The sequence below is a fragment of the Dendrobates tinctorius genome, unplaced genomic scaffold, assembly GCF_039654945.1.
Source record: "Dendrobates tinctorius isolate UK_male_01 unplaced genomic scaffold, ASM3965494v1 ptg000155l, whole genome shotgun sequence".
Taxonomy (NCBI): domain Eukaryota; kingdom Metazoa; phylum Chordata; class Amphibia; order Anura; family Dendrobatidae; genus Dendrobates; species Dendrobates tinctorius.
Genome location: NW_027361822.1, coordinates 16,645,001 through 16,671,365, shown reverse-complemented (window position 1 = coordinate 16,671,365; position 26,365 = coordinate 16,645,001). Strand labels below are relative to the sequence as shown.

General features: G+C 44.0%; 2 protein-coding genes across 2 annotated transcripts in view; both read left to right on the top strand.

Moving 5' to 3' along the window:
* The window catches only part of LOC141051042 (uncharacterized), a 181,085-nt gene that overhangs the window by 83 nt on the left and 154,637 nt on the right, over positions 1-26,365 (top strand). The gene's annotated exons all lie outside the window — the stretch shown is intronic.
* On the top strand, positions 9-20,665 carry LOC141051094 (uncharacterized). The gene is made up of 7 exons (XM_073547963.1): positions 9-392; positions 581-731; positions 861-1,040; positions 1,123-1,246; positions 1,330-1,427; positions 1,623-1,713; positions 19,533-20,665. Exons 2-7 carry the CDS (start codon positions 654-656, stop codon positions 20,426-20,428), a joined length of 1,467 nt encoding a protein of 488 aa, XP_073404064.1. The 5' UTR covers positions 9-392; positions 581-653; the 3' UTR covers positions 20,429-20,665.

Sequence of the window (26,365 nt, the reverse complement as noted above, 5' to 3'; positions counted from 1 at the left end):
AGGTGCTGGAGATTCCCCATTACTGGGCGCAGGCGCTAGGACATTTGTATTTGTCACTCTGGGCTTCATATAAGGGAACCTGTCACGTTGAGGGTAGAAAACGTCAGCGATTCTCTCACCGTCTTCCTGCATTGTCACCAGTTAGAGCCGCGCTCGTTTCTACTCCGTCCCATAGACGATGAATAGGGAGGATCGCACACGTCCCCTGTAGAAGCCTCTCTGTGGTTCTATATACCGGACTTGTTTCTATCGCGGTTTCTTCAGGCGACATTTATAAGTGCGGTAGTTACAATGAATGACTCCTGTAAATCCCCCTCATGGCCGCTCCCAGGGACCCTCCCAGTGTCATTGCACTTTGGATTTTCGGAGTCCCTGTGACCAGAACATCACCGGTATTAATAATCTGCACCATTATCCATGTAGATGGCAAATGTGATGTGGAGACAATGTCTTTATAACATATTAAATGTTCTAGTCCATATAAAAAGGGAGAGAACACAACATCTCCATGTTATATCTCCTGTACTTGTGTTATTATACTGGATTCTTTATGATGTTACATTAACTCACTCACATTCAGGTCCCTACAATTATCTGATCCTCTCAGTGGAGATCTTCTATAAAAGATCATTTTCCTGATTGCCCCATCAAGGATGGATAAGGACAGGGACAAGATGGCGGAGCGGATATTATATCTCACCCTAGAGATCCTCTTCCGGCTTACTGGAGAGGTGAGAGATTCTGATGACGTCACATTACATCATTCTTATCTATGGGAATAACAGATGGACAGAACTGGAGAGGTGAGGACTCTGGAAATGTCTGTAGTGAGATTTATTAATGTGTCTCTCCATAACCAGGATTACACAGTAGTGAAGAAGACCTCTAATGCGCGCTGTCAGGACCCTGTGTCTGAGGGATGGGAAAGACCCCTGAGCCCAATCACGGGGCCTCCACCTCACCCCCTGAGACATGAGGACATCAATGACCAGAAGATCCTAGAACTCACCTACAAGATGATTGAGCTGCTGACTGGAGAGGTGACACTGCTGGGAATTCTGGGACAATATACAGTAACTCTATGAAGGGATCGGGGGATGACGGTATCATTGTATGTGTCAGGTTCCTATAAGGTGTCAGGATGTCGCTGTCTATTTGTCCATGGAGGAGTGGGAGTATTTAGAAGGACACAAAGATCTGTACAAGGAGAACATGATGGAGGTTCCCCAGCCCCTCACATCACCAGGTAATAGACAGGACTAAATACACACGGCCTATAATTATCTGTATGTAAAGAATGAATTCAGTCCCTGTATGTGTTTCCTCCAGTTCTAGCCAGTAAGAGGACAACACCAGAGAGATGTCTCCGTCCTCTTCTTCCACAGAACTGTAAACAAGAAGATCCCAATGTTCCTCAGGATCATCAGGTAGATGGAGAGAAGGTGTCATGAGATCTCCCCTATGATGTGTATACGGCTGTGAAGGTCTTGTACTCAGTCTTGTTTTATCCACCAGTATTATATGGTTTATACTTGTGTAATGAGAACGGTGGAGATGGTAGGATTAGAGCTGATCATAGATGTGACTTCATCTGTCTGTGACTTCTACTATATTTGTTTCAGGGTGAAGATCTGCCCCATATTAATACTACAGAGACATATGTGAGGGGTGATGAGTGGTGTAAAGAGGAGATTCCTACACATGACTACCCAGGTGAGTAGTAACTACTGAATGTAGATAAGTAATGGATTCTAATTAGTCACCAGCTTGTATATTGATAAGTTGACTTTTTAGGATTTGTTCGCACAGAGCTTTTTGATGTGAATTTTATTCTTCAAAAAATTGCACCTAAATACAAAATACTTGCCTTTTTTACACTATTTTCTAGAAGGTTTATCTTTTACTGCCATAGCACCCTTCTTAGCTGGTACAGATGAAATGCTTCTGTACTCACAGTATTGTCTAACACTGGACTTTGTGCTTAGGGGATGTTTAAAATATATTTCTGGGTGGCTTGGCTATGGAGGAGTGAGGACATGCAGCTCTTCAGCTCCTGCCCGGGTGATGACTACTGACCTATATTAGAAGTGCCATTTGTCACCAAATGTCAGCTAAAAAGTGTGCAAGTTACGATCCATCAAGCAGACGTCCTCCGGTGGTATCAGCATCAGGAATATCCAGGTATTTGAGAAGCTCAGCAGGCTCCACTCACAGGCTTGTGAGTCACAAGATGGCGATGGCCCATGCTGTCCAGAGCCTGCTGGAGGAAAAGATTGTGGAGGAAGCCCATGGAGTTGTACTTATCTCCTGCCTCTCTGAAAAGGAGATGGCAGATAAGGAGCCTGCATTATCAGCAGAGAGCGTGAGTCACACAAATAAGGAAGACAGGCTTCACACCATGCAGCCTTCTAAAGACAACCTGCTTAGGCAGAGGGGGATGTCGTCCTTCCTATTCACAGGCAGCCAGCAGTTCCCTGCCCATACTGAGGGACTTGTCTCAAGGTATATCTGCAACCAGAGACTCGGACATGTGGTGATTTAAGGCCGGGGTCACACTGCGTTTAGGCAGTCCGTTAGATGGACTGCGTTACACTGTGGTATAATGTGATGTAACGCAGTTCGTTAATGCTGCCATTGAGCCCCATTGTCGGGTGCATCGCAGCGCATGCCGTAAAGCGGCGATCGCATTATGCTATACCGTTAACTCAGCCCGTCAACGCTATGCGGTGAAGGGCTGCTTAACGAAATGTGAACCTAGCTTAACACAGGTGGGTCGCCCTCCCAGGGCTGTGGGGTACTCTGTACCGGGCCGGTATCAGTGGGATGTGTTACAGCAGCGGTGACCCGGACCGTGGCCCTGGGCGCCCAAGTAATAGGAAGATGTGAATGGTGGAATGTAGTTAGATGAATAGTTTGTGACGCCACCTGTGGTGTTCGGCAAGGGAGGTGTTAAGCCGACGCTGCATGCAGATCCGCTGGAACTGATGGTATGGTGCAGCAAAGATGTAAAAGCTCCCCACAGGCGAAGCTGTAGTCCCAGGGCAGTGTAGAGGTGGTCGGCACGGGGATGTAGCGGTGCCGGGAAGGTAGGAAGCAGACAAGACACAGCGGGATGCAATTTCTGTACCTTTACTTGGTAACTGCAGTCCAGGGTCCTGATTACAGATGGTACTGGAGCAGGCTAGCCTGGAAGCAATTCAGGGATTCTCTCTCAGCAGATGGGTTGTGCAGTCTCCTTACTAGCGCTTATTCGAATGAAGTACTCCCAGTACTGAATTACACTGGAGTTCCTCCGGATAGATGTTCTCAAGAACCTCACTTGCACGGCAGACAGCTGTAGCCTATCTCGGGGACTCCTCTCTCCTGAGTCCCCGCTCACTATCCAAGCTGCTGTTGTGCCCTCAAGTCTTAGATGGGAGTAGGGCATTTACAGCCTCCTACTCCTCTGGTGTCTGTTGCAGGACCGTTAGTATCCGTACAACCGTGGAGACCAGGCTCCAGTTCATGCGCTCTCTCCAGAGATGAGCTCTTCCTCTCAGCTCTATCTCAGCGCTCCTTCCACACGTCTGCACACTTCACCCTCCGCAGACTAACTAACTACTCCTTCCTCTTGGCCCTCAGAGAGCACTCCTCCCCTTAATCCCAGTTCAGAGTTCCCCCTGCTGGCCTGGAGTGGAACTGTGTTTCATGCATAGATTGACTGCGAGAGAGACCCATCATTGCCTCTAAGCCTGGCATTACCCTCTGGAGAAAGGCAAAGCCACTGTGGCGACCATACCCCTGGGGGCACCACACAGGCACACAATGTATGGGAAGACCTTAAGGCTCACATAGGCGCTATCCCCACAAAGGAGGATATGGAGAATTATATTTCCAGGCTTGAATCCTCTGATAGAGCTGAGACTGCTGCTGTTAGAGGGGAAGTACAGCAGATTTCTGAAAGGGTGGCTAATAATGACGGTCACACAGAGGCCATCTCTCAGAGATTACATGCACAGGAACAGATAATTGCTTCTCACAAACATCAACTGGAGTGTTTGGCTGAACTGGTAGACGATATGGAAAACATTTCCTTGTAGATTGTAAGCTTGCGAGCAGGGACCTCACTCCTAATGTCATTGTTTGAATTGTCTTAACTTGTATTGAATTTATTGTCTGTACATGTCCCCGCTTAATTGTAAAGTGCTGCGGAATATGTTGGCGCTATATAAATAAAAATTATTATTATTATAAAAATTATTAAAACAGGGAGACGTAATAATATCAGGATCAGAGGTCTGCCAGAGTCGGTGGAACAAAACAAGTTAGAGGAATCCCTGCATTGCATTTTTAATTCTATACTGAATGTACCACGTGACTCGGACATAGAATTTGACAGGGCTCAAAGGTCCCTAGGACCCAAATCCACTGATTCAGCTAGACCGAGAGATGTAATATGTCGGATACAAAGTAAAGGAGAACATTCTTGCTAAGGCCCGCACAATGGAAACCACCATATATAAAGAGCACGTTATCCAAGTTATGCATGATCTGTCATGGTGCACACTCCAGAAAAGACGTGCTCTGAGACCCTTACTAGACATACTGAGACAACATAAAATCCTTTATTCTTGGAGCTTTCCCTTTAAACTTCAAGTGAGACTGTCTGAAACTTTACATGTTTTACGTACTCTAGGAGACTTGCCGATGTTCACTAATGGTCTGGGAATTCCTTCAGTTCAGATTTCTCCATCAGAATGGCCAGGCCTACCTAGAGGCCTAGGAATGGACAATATACCTTATCCTCAGAGAAGGAAAAACCATAACTTTGACATGTGTGGTACTCGCAGATACGCAGGATGCAGAGACGGAGCAAGTTTCAATTCAACTTTTACTGTATATACGGATTATTAGAATAACTGGCAAGCTAACAGAAGTTGTGCTCGCAGGGATTTAACCCCTTCCTGACATCCGACGTACTATCCCGTCCACGGTACCCGGGCCCGTATGACCGTGGACGGGATAGTACGTCTACCGCGATCAGCGGCGCCCACGTGGTGAGCGCCGCTGATCGCGGCCGGGTGTCAGCTGATTATCACAGCTGACACCCGGCACTATGTGTCAGGGGCGGTCACGGACCGCCCCCGACACGTTAACCCCTTGCACACCGCGATCAAACATGATCGCGGTGTACCGGGAGTTAAAGGGAAGCATCGGCAGGGAGGGGGCTCCCTCCGTGCTTCCCTGAGCCCCCCACGGCAGCGCAATGTGCAGCGCTGCTGCGGGGGGCTCCTATCCTCCAGGCCCCCGAATCCAAGATGGCGACGGGGACCTGAGGAAGCTGGCTTCCTCAGTGCCTGCAAAGCGCAGGCAAGAGGAAGTCTGCTTCAATGCCTGTGACAGATTGCTGATCTGTCACAGTGATCTGTGATGTGACAGATCAGCGATCTGTCACAGGACAGTGATGTCCCACCTGGGACTATGTAATAAAGTAAAAAAAAAATTAAAAAAAAATGTAAAAATAAATTTAAAAAAATCGCCAAATAAATTAGTAAAAAAAAAAAAAAAAATATTCCCCAATAAATTCATTTTTTGAAAATAATAAAAAAAAAAACAATAAAAGTACACATATTAGGTATCGCCGCGTCCGTAATGACCCACCCTATAAAACTGTCCCATTAGTTAACCCTTTTAGCGAACCCCTTAAAAAATAAAAATAAAAAACGAAGCAAAAAATAATGATTTATTATCATACCGCCAAACAAAAAGTGTAATATCGCGCGATCAAAAAGACGCATATAAATATCCATGGTACCGCTGAAAACGTCATCTTGTCCCGCAAAAAACGAGCTGCCACACAGCATCATCAGCGAAAAAATAAAAAAGTTATAGCTCACAGAATAAAGCGATGCAAAAATAATTATTTTTTATATAAAATAGTTTTCATTGCATAAAACCGACAAAAACATAAAAAAACGACCTAAATGAGGTATCGCTGTAACCGTACTGACCCGAAGAATAAAACCGCTTTATCAATTTTACCGCACGCGGAACGGTGTAAACGCACCCCCCCAAAAGAAATTCATGAAACGCTGGTTTTTGTTCATTCTGCGTCCCAAAAATAGGAATAAAAAGCGATCAAAAAATGTCACGTGCCCGAAAATGGTACCAATAAAAACGTCAACTCGTCCCGCAAAAAATAAGACCTCACATGACTCAGTGGGTCAAAATACGGAAAAATTATAGCTCTCAAAATGTGGTGATGCAAAAACTATTTTACAATAAAAAGCGTCTTTTAGCGTGTGACAGCCGCCAAACATAAAAACCGCCATAAATAGTAAATCAAACCCCCCGTTATCACCCCCTTAGGTAGGGAAAAATAATAAAACTAAAAAAAAAAGTATCTATCTCCATTTTCCCGTTAGGGTAAGGCTGTGTGCACACGCTGCGGATTAGGTGCGGATTCATCCGCGCGGATTTTGTAAAATCCGCAGGTGAAACCGCAGGTCAAAAGACCTGCGGTTTTACCTGCAGATTGCTCTGCGGTTTTGTCCTGCGGTTTTTCATCTCCTCATTAGAGGAGATGGCAAACCGCAGGAGAATCCGCAGAAAGAATTGACATGTCAATTCTTTCTGCGGATTGAAAACCGCAGATAATCCGCGCGGAAAATTCTGCACCGTCTGCACTGCGGTTTTTGATTCCCATAGGGAATCATGGTACTGGGTTCCGCAGCAGCCAAAACCGCTGCGGAACTGCAGCAAAATCCGCAGCGTGTGCACACAGCCTTAGGGTTAGGGCTAGGGTTAGGGCTAGGGTTAGAGCTAGGGTTAGGGCTAGGGTTAGGGCTAGGGTTAGGGCTAGGGTTAGGGCTCAGATTAGGGTTAGGGGTGTGTTGGGGTTAGGGTTGGAGTTATAATTGGGGGTTTCCACTGTTTGGGCACATCAGGGGCTCTCCAAATGCAACATGGCGTCTGATCTCAATTCCAGCCAATTCTGAGTTGAAAAAGTCAAATGGTGCTCCTTCCCTTCCAAGCTCTGCCATGCGCCCAAACAGTGTTTTACCCCCACATGTAGGGTATCAGCCTACTCAGGACAAATTGCAAAACAATTTTTGGGGTCAAATTTCTCCTGTTACCCTTAGGAAAATAAAAAATTGGGGGCAAAAATATCATTTTTGTGGAAAAAAATGATTTTTTTATTTTCACGTCCGAGTGTTATAAACTTCTGTGAAGCACTTGGGGGTTCAAAGTGCTCACCACACATCTAGATAAGTTCCTTGGGGGGGTCTAGTGTCCAAAATGGGGTCACTTGTGGGGAGTTTCAATAGTTTAGGTACATCAGGGGCTCTCCAAACGCACATGACACCCGCAGACCATTCCATCAAAGTCTGCATTCCAAAACGTCACTGCTTCCCTTCCGAGCCCCGACGTGTGTCCATACAGTAGTTTTCTCCCACATATGGGGTGTCAGCGTACTCAGGCCAAATTGGACAACAACTTTTGGGGTCCAATTTCTCCTGTTACCCTTGGGAAAATGAAAAAATTGGGGACTAATTGATCATGTTTCTGGAAAAAATACCATTTTTTTATTTTCATGCCCTGGCATTATAAACTTCTGTGAAGCCCTTGGGGGTTCAAAGTGCTCACCTCACATCTAGATAAGTTCCTTAGTGGGTCTAGTTTTCAAAATGGGGTCATTTGTGGGGGGTTTCCACTGTTTAGGTACATTAGGGGCTCTCCAAAGGCAACATGACACTCGCAGACCATTCCATCAAAGTCTGCATACCAAAACGTCACTACTTCCCTTCCGAACCCCGACGTGTGCCCATACAGTAGTTTTCACCCACATATGGGGTATCAGCATACTCAGGACAAATTGGACAACAACTTTTGGGGTCCAATTTCTCCTGGTACCCTTGGGAAAATAAAAAAATGGTGACTAAAAGATCATGTTTGTGGAAAAAATACGAATTTTTTATTTTCACGCCCGGGCGTTATAAACTTCTGTGAAGCACTGGGGGGTTCAAAGTGCTCACCACACATCTAGATAAGTTCCTTGGGGGGTCTAGTTTACAAAATGGTGTCATTTGTGGGGGGTTTCCACTGTTTAGGTACATTAGGGGCTCTCCAAAGGCAACATGACACCCGCAGACCATTCCATCAAAGTCTGCATTCCAAAACGTCATTACTTCCCTTCCGAGCTCCGACGTGTGCCCATACAGTAGTTTTCTCCCACATATGGGGTATCAGCATACTCAGGACAAATTGGACAACAACTTTTGGGGTCCAATTTCTCCTGGTACCCTTTGGAAAATAAAAAAATGGTGACTAAAAGATCATGTTTGTGGAAAAAATACGAATTATTTATTTTCACGCCCGGGCATTATAAACTTCTGTGAAGCACTGGGGGGGTCAAAGTGCTCACCACACATCTAGATAAGTTCCTTAGGGGGTCTAGTTTCCAAAATGGTGTCATTTGTGGGGCGGTTTCCACTGTTTTGGTACATCAGGAATTTTCCAAACGCGACATGGTGTCCGATCTCAATTCCAGCCAAAAACGTCAAATGGCGCTGCTTCCCTTCCGAGCTCTGCCATGCGCCCAAATAGTGGTTTACCCCCACATGTTGGGTATCAGCGTACTCAGAACAAATTGCACAATAACTTTTACGGTCCTGTTACCCTTGGAAAAATAAGAATTGAGGGTGAAAAGATCATTTTTGTGGAAAAAATATGATTTTTTAATTGTACCGCTGTACGTTATAAACTTCTGTGAAGCCCTTGTGGGTTCAAAGTTCTCACCACATATCTAGATAAGTTCCTTGGGGGGGTCTAGTTTCCAAAATGGGGTCACTTGTAGGGGGTTTCCACTGTTTAGGTACATCAGGGACTCTCCAAACGTGACATGGCGTCCGATCTGAATTCCAGCCAATTTTGCATTGAAAAGTCAAACGGCGCTCCTTCCATTCTGAGCTCTGCCATGCGCCGAAACAGTCGTTCCCCCCCACAAATCAGGTATCAGCGTACTCAGGACAAATTGCACAATAACTTTTGCAGTCCAATTTCTCCTGTTACCCTTGGTAAAATAAAAAAAATTGAACCTGAAGTATTTTTTTTGTGAAAAAAAGTTAATGTTCATTTCTTTTTAAATATTCAAAAAAATTCCTGTGACGCACCTAATGGGTTAATAAACTTCTTGAATGTGGTTTTGAGCACCTTAAGGGGTTCAGTTTTTAGAATGGTGTCACTTTTGGGTATTTTCTATCATATAGACCCCTCAAAGTGGCTTCAAATGTGATGTGGTCCTAAAAATAAAATGGTGTTGTAAAAATGAGAAATCGCTGGTCAACTTTTAACCCTTATAACTTCCTAACAAAAAAAAATTTTGGTTGCAAAATTGTGCTGATGTAAAGTAAACATGTGGGAAATGTTACTTATCAAGTTTTTTGTGTGCCGTATCTCTGTGATTTAAGGGCATAAAAATTCAAAGTTGGAAAATTGCGAAATTTTCAAAATTTTTGCCAAATTTCCAATTTTTTCACAAATAAACGCAAGTTATTTGAATGAAATTTTACCACTAACATGAAGTACAATATGTCACGAGAAAACAATGTCAGAATCACCGGGATCAATGGAAGCGTTCCAGAGTTATGACCTCATAAAGGTACAGTGGTCAGAATTGTAAAAATTGGCCCGGTCATGAACGTGCAAACCACCCTTGGGGGTGAAGGGGTTAAATAATAACACACACAACCCGAGATTACTACCCGGCCAGTGTCGGTATCTATATTGCCGCGATTTGGCCAACTATGAGTCCCGGAACTATGCGGAGCTAACAAATGTCACTTATCGATCTCTGACATCCTGTAGAGTTCTTGTCCGGGAAATGTCTGTTCGGCGTCGCAGCCGCTGGGCCCAGCTGACGAGGAACTGGCGCAGGCTTCTGGTGTTCCTACGCCCAGGTGTAGATGGGGCACAGCAGGCTCCAGGGGGATCCCTTAGCGTAGGGTCCCCTCGGGGAGGCGAGATGGTGGCGGCAGCGGACAGGCCGCAGCTGCAGGCTGGAGTCAGGCAGTGGCAGCCGCGGGTGGCAGCAGGCACGCTGCAGCTGCGGGCTGGAGTCGGGCAGCGGGCAGGCTGCAGCTGCGGGCTGGAGTCTGCCAGTGGCGGCCGCGGGTGGCAGCAGGCAGGCTGCAGCCGCGGGCTGGAGTCGGGCAGGTGCGACCGCGGGTCTCTGCGTCTGGAGCATGACCGCGGGCGTCCGGTCGCTGCCAGTCGGCTGTGTCTCTTGGAGCTGTCCTCTCCCTGGCACCGGTGAGTCCCCGTCCAATCTCCCTGGCAGACGCTGGCTTCTCTTGGCTCTCTGGCACCACCTAGGCTTCCTGCTCCTTCTCTCCCACTCTGTCGAGTGCCCCCTGCTGGCGTCCTCTGTCCCTTTTTATAATCTCTCCGCCCCCATACTTTCTAGAACTGTCTCTGGTCCGTCCTCTAATGATATTCCCCGGAAACAGATCCTGTTGTGAATTCACTTTCTGGCCTAACTCTGGTTACTAGTGAAGGTAGAGGAGCTGGTTATATTGACAGAGGGATCGTGAGTTCTCTTTCTGGGCTCCCTCTCGTGGTTACAGGAGGTAAAGGAACTGATCTAATTAACAGTGGTCTGCCACCTGATAATGAGGAGGACGATTGGACATCTGGAGTTTCTGATTGGATTTAAGACAGCCGACTCCCTCTATCCCTGCTGGTGATTTTTTTCCTGCTCCCTGAGGTCTTAGTTTCCAGCTCAGTCCCTGCATGCTCAAGCTAAGTGTTCTTTTGCTATTGTTCACATTTGATTTGGTTTTGTCTATTTCAGTTTTGTGTGGTCAGCCAGCCCCTGCTGGGGCTGTGCTGAATTTCTATCCTTATGTTACTGTTTGTGCCAGTTTGTTTTTGTCCCTTATTAGACTGGCCTCTCTTTGCTCTGTTTTCAGAATATACCAGAGTGCTGATATAGTGGGCGAAGTCTAGTGACTTCAGTGTTTTTTCTATCAGATATGTTTTTTGTGTGATTGCAGACAGTGTCTTTCCTTTCCTGTCCTGTCTAGTTAGTTTGGGCCCCATCGTTTGCTCAGCCCATTTTCCTACCTGCGTTTGTGTTTTCATATTGTCTCACCGACAATATATGTTTGGGGGCTATCTATTCCTTTGGGGTCTGCTCTGGGGCAGTTTAGATTTCCCCTTTCTTGCTTTAGGCTTATTTAGTTCTCCGGCTGTGTCGAGGCGTCTAGAATCGTCGTAGGTACGCTCCACGGCTACTGCTAGTTGTGTGGATAGGATCAGGGGTCTGCAATCCGCTTAGTTACCAACCTCTCTGGTTTTCTGTGGCTTAGCTTGGTCTTGCTTTCCTCCTTGGTGACCTAATCATAACAGAATCACCAGCCTAAACCACAGATTCTAAGGTACACAAAAGAAGGAGAGAATTGCAAAAATAAAAGTGTCAATTTTTTTTTTTTTTTAATATATATTTTTTCCTCTTTTTCTCTGGGGCTGTAGGAGGATTTTTTTTTCCTTAATGGAGATTAAGCAATTGTCTGATCGTGTTGAGCAGCTCGCTGCTGAAGTGCGGGGAATTTCCGCGTATCTCACTCAATCACCTGCTGTTGAACCAAAAATCCCTACTCCTGATGTGTTTTCTGGGGATTGGTCTAAATTTTTTAATTTTAAGAATAATTGTGAACTATTTCTTGCCTTGAAGCCTAACTCATCGGGGAGCTCTGTGCAGCAGGTTAAAATTGTCATCTTGCTGCGCGGCGATCCCCAGGATTGGACTTTTTCTCTCACACCTGGAAATCCTATTCTGACTAATGTGGATGCATGTTTTCAAGCCTTGGGGTTCTTGTATGATGAACCTAATGCTATTGATCAAGCTGAGAAAACCCTATTGGCATTGAACCAGGGTCAGGATTCTGCAGAGTTATACTGTCAAAAATTCCAAAAGTGGGCGGTCCTTACTACATGGAATGATGGTGCCTTAACAGCTCTCTTTTGGAAGGGTTTATCAGAAACCGGAAAAGATGTTATGGTGGGATTTCCTGTTCCCTCTGGTATTGATGATTCTATGTCATTAGCCATTCAAGTTGATCGGCGTTTACGTGAACGTAAAACTACAAGAGAGGCGTTGCCGCCTTTTGAACAAACGTCTGAACCCATGCAATGTGATAGGGTTTTGTCTAGGGCGCAACGTCATGAGTTTAGAAGGCATAATAAGCTGTGTTTTTTTTCTGTGGAGACTCCTCTCATACTATTTCTGTCTGCCCTAAACGAGAGAAACGTTTTGCGCACACATTTGCTGTGGGCAGTGTACAACCTAAGTTCCTTTTGGCAATTACTCTGATCTGCTCCTTATCTACATTTTCCGCTAAGGCTTTTGTGGATTCAGGAGCAGCTTTGAATCTGATGGATTTGGACTTTGCTAAACGTTGTGGTTTTCCCATGATACCCCTGCAGACTCCTTTCCCTTTGAGGGGTATTGATGCTACTCCTTTGGCGGAGAATAAACCTCAGTTTTGGACCCAGGTGATAATGCGGGTCGCCCCGGACCACCAAGAAAATTGTAATTTTTTGGTGCTGCACAATTTGCATGATACTATTGTTCTGGGTTTTCCCTGGTTGCAAACTCATAATCCTGTTTTGGATTGGAAACCTGTGTCTGTGGTAAGTTGCGGTTGTCAGTGTGTTCTTAATGACACTCCTGTTTTCTACACCTCTCCCCAGTCTCATGATATTCCTGAATATTTGGCTGATTTTTCTGATGTATTTAGTGAGAGTAAGTCTGCGTCTTTGCCTCCTCATAGGCTTTATGACTGTGCAATTGAGTTAATGCCTGGGTGTAAATTTCCCAAGGGTCGGCTTTTCAACTTATTGGTACCCGAACATGATGCTATGCGATCTTATATCAAGGAGTCGTTGGAGAAGGGTCATATTAGAACATCCTCTTCACCCTTAGGTGCTGGGGGTTTTTTTGTGACCAAGAAAGATGGTTCATTAAGGCCTTGTATTGACTATCGTTCCCTTAACAAAATCACTGTTAAATATCAGTACCCGTTACCCCTGATTTCTGATTTATTTTCCTGAGTTAAAAGTGCCTGCTGGTTTACCAAGCTTGACCTCAGGGGGGCGTATAATCTTATTCGCATCAAGCACGGGGATGAATGGAAAACGGCATTTAATACTCCGGAGGGACATTTTGAGTACCTGGTGATGCCTTTTGGGCTCATTAATGCCCCTTCTGTCTTCCAATCCTTTATGAACGATATTTTCCAGGACAATATATTTGGGGGCTATCTATTCCTTTGGGGTCTGCTCTGGGGCAGTTTAGATTTCCCCTTTCTTGCTTTAGGCTTATTTAGTTCTCCGGCTGTGTCGAGGCGTCTAGAATCATCGTAGGTACGCTCCACGGCTACTGCTAGTTGCGTGGATAGTACCAGGGGTCTGCAATCCACTTAGTTACCAACCTCTCTGGTTTTCTGTTGCTTAGCTTGGTCTTGCTTTCCTCCTCGGTGACCCAATCATAACAAGATCCCCTGGGAACCTTGGTGACAGCCCCTTTGGTTCCGGCCCGGTTATATAGCCAAAACTCGCCCTCCTGCACATGAAAACTCGGGATCGCAATACAGAGGAAATGTGCTCTCCAACCCCAGATTGACAAGTTTCACTTAATGTTATTGTTTCTTTTACTTGCCTTTCTATTTGTTCTCCTGTCCTGTGTAAGAGGTTTACAGGATTAACATAGGAAAATGGGGTTTCCTAAAAAAGGCTTTAGTAGAGATTCTATGTGATTAATGCTTAACATTCTGGTATTTCTACATTAGTTAATACAGCTATATATAGATGGACCCATATATGTTCTGAGTACTCAAGATTTGGTGAAGTGATATGCGTTTCACATGTTAGTTATTTTAACAGTTTAATATGTTATTGTGGGTCTGCTGTTTGATCCCAGGCGGAGCTATCCTCTATGGAAAGCACGCTTCCACTAAGGGGATCTACATTCCGCTAGACGGGTGTGGAATTTTTTATTTCCCCCTATCAGCCCTTTTCTTTGAGGTCTTTCTTTGCAGGTGGGAAAGTCTCCCATCCAATTGTTTTTATTTTTATCTTCTTTCTTTTCCTGTCCCCCCTTTTTTTGGGGGGGGATTTTCCTTTTTTTACCGGTCTTTTCTCAAACCCTATTTGTGTCCGTGAAATGAACTCGGTCAAATTCTGTTCACTGAATGTTAGAGGTCTTAATGTCCCTCAGAAGCGTTCTCAGATTCTTTACTCTATGCATAAGCAAAAAGTCCAAATTCTTTTGTTACAAGAAACACACTTTAAATCTAATCATGTTCCTAAGTTAAAAGATAGGTACTTCAACACCTGGCTCCATAGCACAAATCCTGAATCAAAGTCCAAAGGTGTCTCCATTGCAGTCCATAAGTCATTAGCATTTTCTCTTATTGATACACTTGTAGACATACAGGGTAGATATATCTTTCTCAAGATAAAAATTGCAGACTCAATATACACAATTACTAACTGGTATCTTCCTAATAAGGGCCAGATTCCAGCATGCCGTGCGTTCCTACCTCACTTTGTAATTTCACAGAAAGTACACTGATCACAGGTGGAGACTTCAATTTTACAATGAACCCAAAGGTATACTCTTCTTCTGGGAGGGAAACTATTTCGGTGAGACAGCTGCGTTCTCTTAAAAGGGTTCTCCATGCCCTCCGACTGACAGATGTTTGGCAGATAATGAATCCTAAGGGGAAGGATTACACATATTCTCATATACATAATTCTTATAGCCGCATCAACCTCTTTCTCTTGAGCCACCATGCTTTTTCCTGGCAACCCAAGGCCACAATCGGAGACATTCTGTGGTCAGACCACGCTCCGATTTTTCTGTCCTTATCTCTGCCATCTCTGGTCCAGCGTTCTTGGACTTGGAGATTGAATGATAACCTTATCAAGGATATTTTAGGTGCTTCGGAGCTGAAAGAATCTATTAACTCCTTTATCCAAATAGATACCTCTGACCAAACTTCAGCTCTCTTGCAATGGGAGACTTTGAAATGCATTATGAGAGGGATTCTGATAAAACATGGTTCTAGGTTAAAGACAGAGAGAGCTCAGAAAGTAGATGAATTATTACAGCAAATTTATTTCCTTGAAATTTCACACAAACTCTGTCTGCTTCCATGCTTGCTGACATGACAAAAAAAAAGGAATGAATTAAGAGAAATTTTAGATAAAAAATATTTTCAATCCATGGAAAAATCTAAACGTTTTTTCTATGAACTGATCGGACAAGTGCGGGAGACCATTATCCAGACTGCTCCATCCACGTGCGTCGACTACATTTATTTCGTTTGTTAGAAAACAAAATGGCAGGGATACACACAACCCAAAAGAAATTGTGGATCTCTTTCAGTCTTACTATGAGAATTTATACAACATTAAGAACCAATTCGCAGATATGCCCCCATTAGACCTCTCCTATAAAATAAAAGAATACATTCAGGAAGCATCCCTAACTATGTTGAGTAGTTCAGCTCTGAAAGCTTTAGACGAGGAGATTTCAATAGAAGAGATTGACTTTGTAATACGGTCCTCTCCATCAGGTAAATGCCCTGGTCCAGACGGATTCACACCAGCGTTTTATAAAAACTTTAGGGAACAACTCTCTCCAATAATGGCAAAAACTTTCAATGCTATTGATGAAAATACTGGATTTGTTCCCCAGTCTCTAGAAGCACACATTAGTGTGCTCCCTAAGCCAGGTAAAGACCCTTCGATAATTGACAACTTTAGGCCGATTGTTTCTCTTAAGCATAGACATTAAATTATTTTCAAAACCTTAGCTGAGAGGCTAGCCCCTTTAGTTCCTTCCCTAGTCAATAATGATCAGGTAGGATTCGTCAAAGGACGAGAAGACTGGGATAATACTATTAAGACATTACTTATCATCTCCAAGGGAAAAACTAGCTCCACACCACTAGGTATTTTATCTGTAGACGCAGAAAAGGCTTTCAATAGACTCCATTGGGGGTTTATTGTTATGCGGGGCTTAGGTCAAAGGAGGCTGACAAACCCGGGCCCCTGCGGAGTTCCTCAAACTAGGGAAAACCCTGTCTGACCCTCAACCCAGGGTTTTTGCTAAAGGTGCAAATGCCTTATCTCCTGCTCAGCCCTAAGCTGAACCCTCCACCCTCCACCCAGTGAGTTGTAAAACCACCAAAGCCCACACAGTAATGACAGACAGGGAGAACTCAAACCACACCGCGCCGCATACACACAGGACAATACTATAATGTGAACAGGGCAAAACAAAGCACAAATATAGGAAGGCGAAAAGGTAACAACGGATCATACGACACCAGATATGAATTTCTCTCTCCAACACCTCCACTCCAGACCGGAACCACTTGGCACAAAACACAAGCTATAATCGGCGATGCCCACAGGCCAGCACGACTATTTAAAGACCGTGGGCGTGACCAAACATCCCACCTGATTTCCAGCTAGATTAACCCCAGATAACCTGAGTAAAATCAAGCCGGCGCCACTGAGGCTATAGTGGACGGAGATGGAACTACCGCTGCCTGCCGGACGCTGTGGTGTGAACAGCGTCCGACATGACATTTATGGAGGAAGCCTTGAGACAGATAGGTCTAGGTTCTCGCTTTTACCGAAAATTTTAGCCTTATATAATGGTCCAACAGCGCGGGTTAGAATAAATGGTTCATTATCCATCCCATTTAAGATCAACAATGGAACCAGACAGGGCTGCCCTCTTTCTCCATTACTTTACGTAGTGGTAATAGAATACCTAGCCAACGCTATCTGAAATAATAGCAATATTCATGGATACATGATAGGACCTAACTTATCATACAGCTCTGTATGAAGATGATTTACTCCTTTATATATCAAAAGCACAAGTATCGTTTCCAATGATTTCAAAGGAATTTGACAGGTTCGGATCACTTAGTAATTTTAAAGTCAATTATTCCAAATCAGAAGCCTTAAATATATCCCTTTCTCCGAATGAGGTCCTTCAAATCATGAATAAATTTCCATTTAAATGGCAAGGAGAGTCATTGAAATATCTAGGGGTCGTGGTTCCTTCTGATCCTAATAAATCGTTCGAGCTTAACTATCAAACTTTACAAAGATGTAGCGAATTATAGTAAATTTAAACTATCCTGGTTTGGAAGGATGAATGCTATCAAAATGGACATTTAACCTCGTTTCTTATACATATTCCAAACTATACCGATTCCCCCCCCCCTCATAGTTTCTTCTGTAAATTACTATCAGCTTTAACCAAATTCATATAGGGTAAACTCAAACCTCGCATAAGCATACAGACCCTTTCTCAACTTAAATCTATAGGTGGTTCTGGTCTTCCTAATTTTAAGAGGTACTTCCAGGCTACTATATTACTTAGGATTCTAGACTGGCACTTTCGGGCTGATGCTAAACAATGGGTGGGGGTGGAACAGGAAGGTATAGATGTCCCTTTAAGACATCTGCGTGGTCTGGGGAGTCATTGACTATTGTCAATTGTAATTTAACTAGAGACACACTTAAAATATGGCACACTCTGAGAAAGAAGGGGTTCCCAGATAGGAATATTAGCCCACTTACACCAATGATTTTCAATCCATCCTTTCTCCCTGGATACTTGTGCGGATCTTTTCTCGGTTGGAGGGCAGTGGATGATACCCGATTGTTTCAGGTGCTAGAAAACGGGGAGTTGCCTTCTTTTATCTCTATACAGGCTCAGTTTCCAAATGAGAAAATTAGGTGATTTGAAAACTTGCAATTACAATCCTTCCTAGTGACTCATAATTTTGATAAAATTTCGATTTCAAACTTCACCTTTTTTGAGAAATTGTTCGTAGAGGAAAATAAGCCACTACATGCTATGTCTGAGATTTATGGGGGATTGAACAGAGAGCGTGAAGCGGAGAAGTTAACATTTCAGCAGGCGTGGGAGAGAGACTTAGGGAAAAGCTTGTCTTCTGAGGAATGGGAAAGGGGGTTTCTCTTCACTCATAAACTTGCTAGCGCTGGGATTGCACAAAAGAAGAACTATAAAATACTTATGAGATGGTATCATTACCCTTCTAAACTACATGCAAGATATCCAGCAGTTTCAGGGGTTTGTTGGAGATGCGAGAGGGAGGGGGGCTCTATGATTCACATTTGGTGGGACTGCTCTAAGATCAAGCCATTCTGGGAGAAGGTTTTCAACAATAATCAACGAATCACGGGGAAACAGTGTAGCAAGGTCCCCTCAAATAGATCTTCTGTCAATTTTACCTTCTTCAGTAGGGACTCAGAAGAGAGTTATTCTTCAGTTTTGTCTAACAGCAGCACAAATGGTAATCCCGCGGTTTTGGAAACTTACAAACCCCCCTGACATATTAGACTGGTATAAGGAAATGGTCAATCTGTGTAGAATGGAGGAGCTGTCTGCAGACTGCAATGGTACAAACGATAAATTTAGAAGGATTTGGAGTGGATGGATTTTGTTTCAGGCCTCACCTGATTTCCATAATTTGTTCCGCTGACTTTTTCAGTTACATAGAAATTTGCACATTAATATATGATTTTAAGGACCTCTTTATCCAAAACCCTTTTCCCCCCTCTTCCCTTGTCTTTCTTTCCGTATCTTTTTTTTATCCTATATCTTTCCTCTGCATAATATAGAGAATATTTCCTCCCTTGAATACCTTATTGGCGTTCGCCATATAGTTACTGCTATTGTCTACCATGGTATGTTTGACTTACTGTTAGAAGGTTGTATTCTCATTTTTGAATACTAGATATTTTCTATGATTCTATATATTATCAGTTTTCATATAATATATATTTTGTTTGTAAAATGTTTAATAAAATAGATTGAACATAAAATATATTTCTGAAGCTTGATAGTGTCACGGTGTCCCAGACAACTGATATAGAAGGCAGAAGTATTACCAGTCATCCATAGGCTTTACAGTTATGTACAAGACAATTTTCTCAGCCTAAAACTCTCGATACAGATATGACACTTTTCAGTACTTCTTATAGAGATATAAGTTTTTTTTTTTATTTTGTAATACAGTTACTATTAAATATAATACAATAAACAATGGATTATTTTGAGTCCTTGTATTCGTTACAATCTGTACAATAAATTGAAAATATTTATGGTGATTAGTGAAACCATGAATTAAAATGACACAATTTTTTTTTCTACTGAAAGCCAGTTTTTCCATTGGCTTCCAGCACGACTGGGAAAAAAAGCATAGTTCCATTAAAGAAAATAAAAAATACAAGCTGTGTTTCATTTTGTTAATAACCATACTGCTACTCCCATCTGTCCTGCTTTGTGTAAGACTACATATAGCTGGGTATGAGACAAACACCACCTATTAGCACTGACAATACTGAAACTGAAAATACAGTTTGTAATATAAATATGAGTATAATTTCCAGGCATTCTTCCTGCTAGATTTTATAACATGTGTTATTCTTGGCAGATGACTGCACCAGGAAGTCAGAAGGACATGTGATATTTTCAGATTTTGCAGCAGAAGATCATGGCATTACACCAGATACTATCCCAGTCACACCTCAAGCCCTTTACAGAGAAAATCTGCCATGTGATCCTTTTCACCAGGTCTTTTCTTCTTCATCAAAGACTATTGTGCAAAGCAAAAGTCACAGAAGTACTGGACAAGATCAAATAGCTCACACAGAGGAGAAACAGCTTTCAATTTCAGAATATGGGACATATCTTACAGAGAACTCACATCTCTTTACAAATCAGGGTAGTCACAAAGGAGAGAAGCAATTTTCATGTTCCGAATGCGGAAAATGTTTTATTCGGAAAACAAATCTTGTTACACACCAGCGAATTCACACAGGGGAGAAACCATATTCATGTTCCGAATGTGGGAAATGCTTTAATCAGAAAACGCATCTTGTTACTCATCAGAGAACTCACACAGAAGAGAAGCCATTTTCATGTTCGGAATGTGGAAAATGTTTTACACAGAAATCATATCTTGTTAAACATCAGAGGACTCATGTAGGTGAGAAGCCATATTCATGTTCAGAATGTGGGAAATGTTTTAAATGGAAAGCAAGTCTTGTTACACATCAGATAATTCACACAGGGGAAAAGCGATTTTCATGTTCAGAGTGCGGAACACTTTTTAAACATAAATCAGGTTTATTTGCACATCAGAGAACTCACACAGGTGAGAAGCCGTTCTCATGTTCAAATTGTGGGAAATGTTTTATACTGAAATCGGATCTTGTTAGACATCAGATAATTCACACAGGGGAGAAGCCATTCTCATGTTCAAATTGTGGCAGATGTTTTAGCCAGAAAAGAAATCTTATCAGACATCAGAAAATTCACACAGGGTAGTAGACATTTTCATTTTTGTTTTTAATTTTATTGACCTCGTGCAGAAAAAAAATCAAGTTACAATAAAGTAGTCACATGTCTACAAAACAACGGGAAACAATTTAGAGCACTGACTATGAAACCCGTATACAATTTCCAATAACCACTTGTTATTGCAAAGTATCCATTTACAATCCAAATAAGAACCATGTATGTAAAATATATAACTTTTAAATACAGTGTTTAACTTCAGCTTTAGAGGATTGCCTTGGCACTCTTTTCTATCTGATTTGACATTCACCATGGAGAAATGCTGCTGAATGTATTTAGGACTTTGTTTAATTTAATTAATAGCATGACCTATTAGATGAGGTACACATAGGCATATACAGTATTATGGTTCTGTTATCACATACTGTTCCATGGGAGAAAACACTCATATCCAGGTTACGTTTAGCTTCATAAAGAATGTAGTCACTTGTGGTAAACTCCCAACAAAGAATAGATGAGACACTCACCACTGAGGTGTTCAGAAAAGATTATTCGGTCATGGATGTTACACACACACACAATTTTGGAAAGCCCCCAAAAAACAATAAAAATTCACAGTCCCATTCCCATGATGTGATGATGTACTTCTCTGGATTGGACTTTGTATGGACAGAGGCTTTGTGGCGCAGGCACGATCTAGTGATGTCATCACTCCTGCTGTTCAGGAACTCCGACACAAAGGGTGAATTGAAGAGCTGATGGCTCCCTACTTCACTATTGTTATTCAACTGTAACTGAAATGTCTTACGAGTCAAATAATTTTCTTTGTGTCCTGATCACATTCACCAGTGATTCCCAGGCTCTGTCATATTAAGTGGAAGAGGAGGCGTGGACCACCTTTCAAACTTGTTACAATCATTCTTTATATGTTAAGATATTGCCTTTGAATCTATGGAGTTGAGAGAGGGCTGGTATTTTATATGTATAAATAGAGAATTACATAGTAATATGAGTATTATTACATTGAATAATTAGAAGTATTAGGAGAGGCAGAGTTGTGTACAGCAATACTTGAGAATGAGATTCTAGGAGTAAAGAATCTTACTGAATTGCTGGAATATAAGTCTACAAATTGCTTTATTTGAAAGCATCATCTATAGTATATTTTAGAAAGTTTTTTTCATCAACAGCACCACAAGAGAGGGGATCCGCCTTTAAGGACAGGAAACCTTCAAGATAAAAAGGGTGGCTCCTCTCTCCGCATCAGTTGGTTTCCTGTCCTTGATGGGGAACCCTCAAGATGAAGATCTTTAGAAGAAAGAAGAGGATGCCCGTGCGTGGGTCAGATGGGTTTTGGCAGCTATGCTGCTGCATCTGTCCCCAGCCTGTGAGACACATTGGTGCCCGCGTGGGGAAAAGCCTCGGAGGCCACATTTACAGTGCCATCCCTGTTGCAGATGGTGGCCATGCGACCCGTGAGGCACATCGGTGCCCGAGCTATATAGCAAACCTTGGAGGCCACATTTACTGTGCCCTCCCTGATGCCTGCAGCCCTTGAGGCGATGCCTGGGTGAAGAAAGAGAAAAAGGAAGTGCCGTCATCAGCCATCGTAGATGGTATTTACAAAGAAGCTCCCTGAGGGAATAGCCTGTAGCCCGCATGAAGCGGGTGGAAGCAGGAGTACATCCCGCTGTGCCTGGTCTACCCGAGTCGGGTAAGGACCGCTCCCTCCTGCTGAGCTCCGGTCCTGGGTCCAGGTAGGAGGTGGCTGTGGGGTGTCATGGCGGCAGCATGTGGGGCGCAGGGTCTGTTGGTAGCTGAAGAGGCCAGGAGCGTGCACCGGAAGTTACCCCAGCGTGCATCGGAAGTGAAGTGCCAGGTGCGCACGGGGTTAGAAGCCGGGACCGTTCACTGGAAGTTACCCCAGCGCACACAGGAAGTAGAATGCGGGGTTTGATGGTACGCGTGAGCGGCCAGGCGTAAGAGAAGTTACCCTGGCGCGCACCGGAAGTGGGATGCCGGGTGCGTGCGGGGTTGGAGGCTAGGTGAAATGCGCGCACGTACCCTTAGGGAACGAGCAACCGTCTATATATATATATATATATATATATATATATATATATATATATATATATATAATCTATATCGCCAGACACCGGGGGAAAGGAACTAGGTGTGTGAAAGGAAGGGGTGGCACACTACTTAATGAATCCTGAAGATATTTAAGGGGCAGCTGGCAGGTGGATGCTGGCAACCATGGAGGTCTTTTCACTTGAGCATTTGCAGCCTCATTAGCAGCTGGAGCCAGAGAGGCACACTCACAAGAGAAAAAACCACGCCATAGCAGCAGTGGGGGCCGCTCGGACAGCACGTGGACAGGTTGCCGGGATTCAAGAAAGGAGGGGTCCTTAGTCTCTGGGGGAGACATTGAGAACACCAGCCAATCTCCGGATCTGGTACCCGTTCAGCATCCGAGTGCTGAGTGAGCTCCGAAAAAGTACAGTACATTAATGTCTGTTCTCTTTCTCTCCTGTCTCCTACCCTTTCCTCTTTTTTTTCTATACATTGGTGGGGTGGAGTATAGGGGGTCCCTAAAAAGAGCAAGACCAAGCTTAAAAATAGGGAGTGTCCCCTATGGAGACGACGGGAGTCTCCTGGGATAAGAAGCTATGTCAGAACTGTATTGACAGGACAATTGCAGAAGAATCTCCCACTTTTTCTCAGAACCTAAGATCCCCGATACAGTCGGAAGTTCGTAGATCAATTAGTGCGTTTCAGGCACCAGCGGACACGGACAGTAAGGGTAGAGACAGATCTAACTCCTTTTTTGTATGTCAAGATGAGTCCTCAGGGTCAGAGCCAGAAGACTCAGATCGCTCACAATATTCTGAAAGTAGTTCAGAAGAGGATGTTACTTTCCCGGTAGAGGCGACGGACAATCTGATAAAGGCAGTCCGTTCTAGTATGGGTCTGGTAGAGGAGAAGACTAAAAAATCGGCCCAGGATCTTATGTTCAGTGGCTTGGAAAGGAAAAAGTGGAGAGCCTTTCCCATTAATGAGCAGTTACAAAGTCTCATTAAAAAAGAGTGGGAGAGACCAGAAAAAAGAACACAGACAAATTTCTTTAAAAAGGAAATATCCGTTTGATGAAGAAGCTTCTTCATCCTGGATCAAGGCACCCAGATTGGACGTGGCAGTCTCAAAGGCCTCTAGGAAATCTTCCCTCCTGTTGGAGGATATGGGGTCCTTAAAAGAACCATTAGATAGGACAGTTTTCTCAAAACAGCTTGGAAGGCCTCAGCAGGGGCCTTAAGGCCAGCCATTGCGGCCACTTGTGTGGCTAGGTCTCTGAAGGTGTGGATAGATAATCTGGAAGATCAGCTGGAACAGCGGGTTTCTAGAGAAGCCATCCTAGAGGCGGTTCCTACCATCAGAGCAGCAGCTGTGTTTTTGACAGACTCCTCAGCTGATTCGGCTAGACTAGTGGCCAAATCTGCAGCACTGGCCAATGCGGAACGTCGAGCGGTATGGCTCAAATGCTGGCTGGGAGACATGCAGGCAAAAGTTAAGCTCTGCTTCCTTCTTTGTGAAGGTAATTTCTTGTTTTGGCCAGCACTAGACAAAGTACTGGAAAAGGCTGAAGATAAGAAGAAAGGCTTTCCAAACAGCCATTTCCATTGTTTCGGCGCTCCTTTCGCAAGAACCGTGAAGCCAGGAGCCAGCAATTTTGAGACCGTAACAGAGACAAGTCTGACAAGCTGTCCAGAGGAGGGAGAGGATTCCACTTCGGCAAGCCCTCCAGAGATGCCAAGAAGTCTGCCCAGTGACTTTTTCCAGGTGGGAGGGAGGCTCTCGCACTTCCTCCTAGTCTGGGAAAGGATTTCATCCGGCACCTGGATTCGGCAGATCATAGGGTCAGGTCTAAAAATAACTTTCCACAGTCGGCCGCCACAAAGATACATACAAACCCTGGTACAACCCTCCCAAGAGAAACAACGGGGTCTGGAGGAGGTAGTGTTACTGCTACAAAAGAACATACAGGAAGAAGTTCCAGTAGAAGAAAGAAGAAGGCTCCTTGCATCTTCTCACCCAACCACTTGCACCAGTGACCCATTTCCGTCACATCTCCTCCAGTCCCTTTCCCCTGCTGTCACCCCTCACCTAACTAAAATATTTAACCTCTCTCTCTCTCCTGGTATCTTTCCCTCCTCATTTAAGCATGCCATCATACATCCACTACTTAAAAAACCATCCCTCGACCAAAACTGTGCCGCTATAGACCTGTCTCTAATCTTCCCTTCATCTCTAAACTCCTGGAACGCCTGGTCCACTCCTGTCTTATCCGCTATCTCTTTGATAACTCTCTTCTCGACCCTCTCCAATCCGGTTTCCGCTCTTCACACTCTACTGAAACTGCCCTCACTAAAGTCTCTAATGATCTACTAACAGCTAAATCAAATGGTCATTACTCCATGCTAATTCTCTTGGATCTCTCTGCAGCATTCAACACTGTGGATCATCAGCTCCTCACTATGCTCCGTTCCATTGGCCTCAAGGACACCATTCTTTCCTGGTTCTCCTATCTCTCTGACCGCTCCTTTACTGTATCTTTTGCCGGTTCCTCCTCCTCTCACCTTCCCCTTACTGTTGGGGTTCCTCAAGGATCAGTTCTAGGCCCCCTCCTCTTCTCCTTGTACACTGCCCCTATTGGTCAAACAATCAGTAGATTTGGTTTCCAGTACCATCTTTATGCTGATGACACCCAATTATACGCTTCTCCTGACATCACGCCAGCCTTTCTAGAAAACACCGGCGATTGTCTAAACGCTGTGTCTAACATCATGTCCTCACTATATCTGAAACTGAACCTGTCAAAGACTGAACTGGTGTTTCCTCCCTCTACAAATGTACCTATACCCGATATTGCCATTTCTGTGTGTGGTTCCACTATTACTCCCCAGCAACATGCCCGCTGTCTTGGGGTAATACTTGACTCCGAGCTTTCCTTTGCCCCCCACATTCGATCACTGGCTTGCTCTTGTCATCTGCACCTCAAAAACATTTCTAGAATTCAACCTTTTCTTACTTTTGACTCTGCAAAAACTCTTACTGTTTCTCTTATTCATTCTCGTCTCAACTATTGTAACTCTCTTCTAATCGGTCTCCCTTTTACCAAACTCTCCCCTCTCCAATCTGTCTTGAATGCTGCAGCCAGGATCATATTCCTCACCAATCGTTACAGCAATGCCTCTACCTTGTAACAGTCATTACACTGGCTACCCATCCACTCCAGAATTCAGTATAAACTTATTACCCTCACCCACAAAGCCCTCCATGGATCAGCACCACCCTACATCTCCTCCCTTGTTTCAGTATACCACCCTACCCGCGCCCTCCGTTCTGCTGATGACCTGAGGTTAGCATCCTCAATAATCAGAACCTCCCACTCCCATCTCCAAGACTTTACACGTGCTGCGCCAATTCTTTGGAATGCACTTCCCAGGTCAATACGATTAGTCCCCAATCCCCACAGTTTTAAGCGTGCCCTGAAAACGCATTCATTCAGACTGGCCTATCGCCTCAACACATTAACCTAATCTATCCCTGTGTGGCACAGCCAAAAGTTTTACCATAACCAGGTTCCCCGCATCATGTTCCCACATGCTTTATGAATCCATTAGCCCTCTGTCTGTACTGTTACACACTTAACATTATGGCTGGTCCATACAATCAGGGCAACTGTTACCACCCACCTTTCATGTCTACCTCTTTCCTCATAGACTGTAAGCTTGCGAGCAGGGCCCTCATTCCTCTTGGTATTTGTCATAATCTATGTGATTATTGTTATGCTGTAATGTCTATTGTCTGTACAAATCCCCTCTGAAATGTAAAGTGCTGCGGAATATGTTGGCGCTATAGAAATAAAATGTATTATTATTCTATTCCCCCTTTTTCTTGATAAAAAAA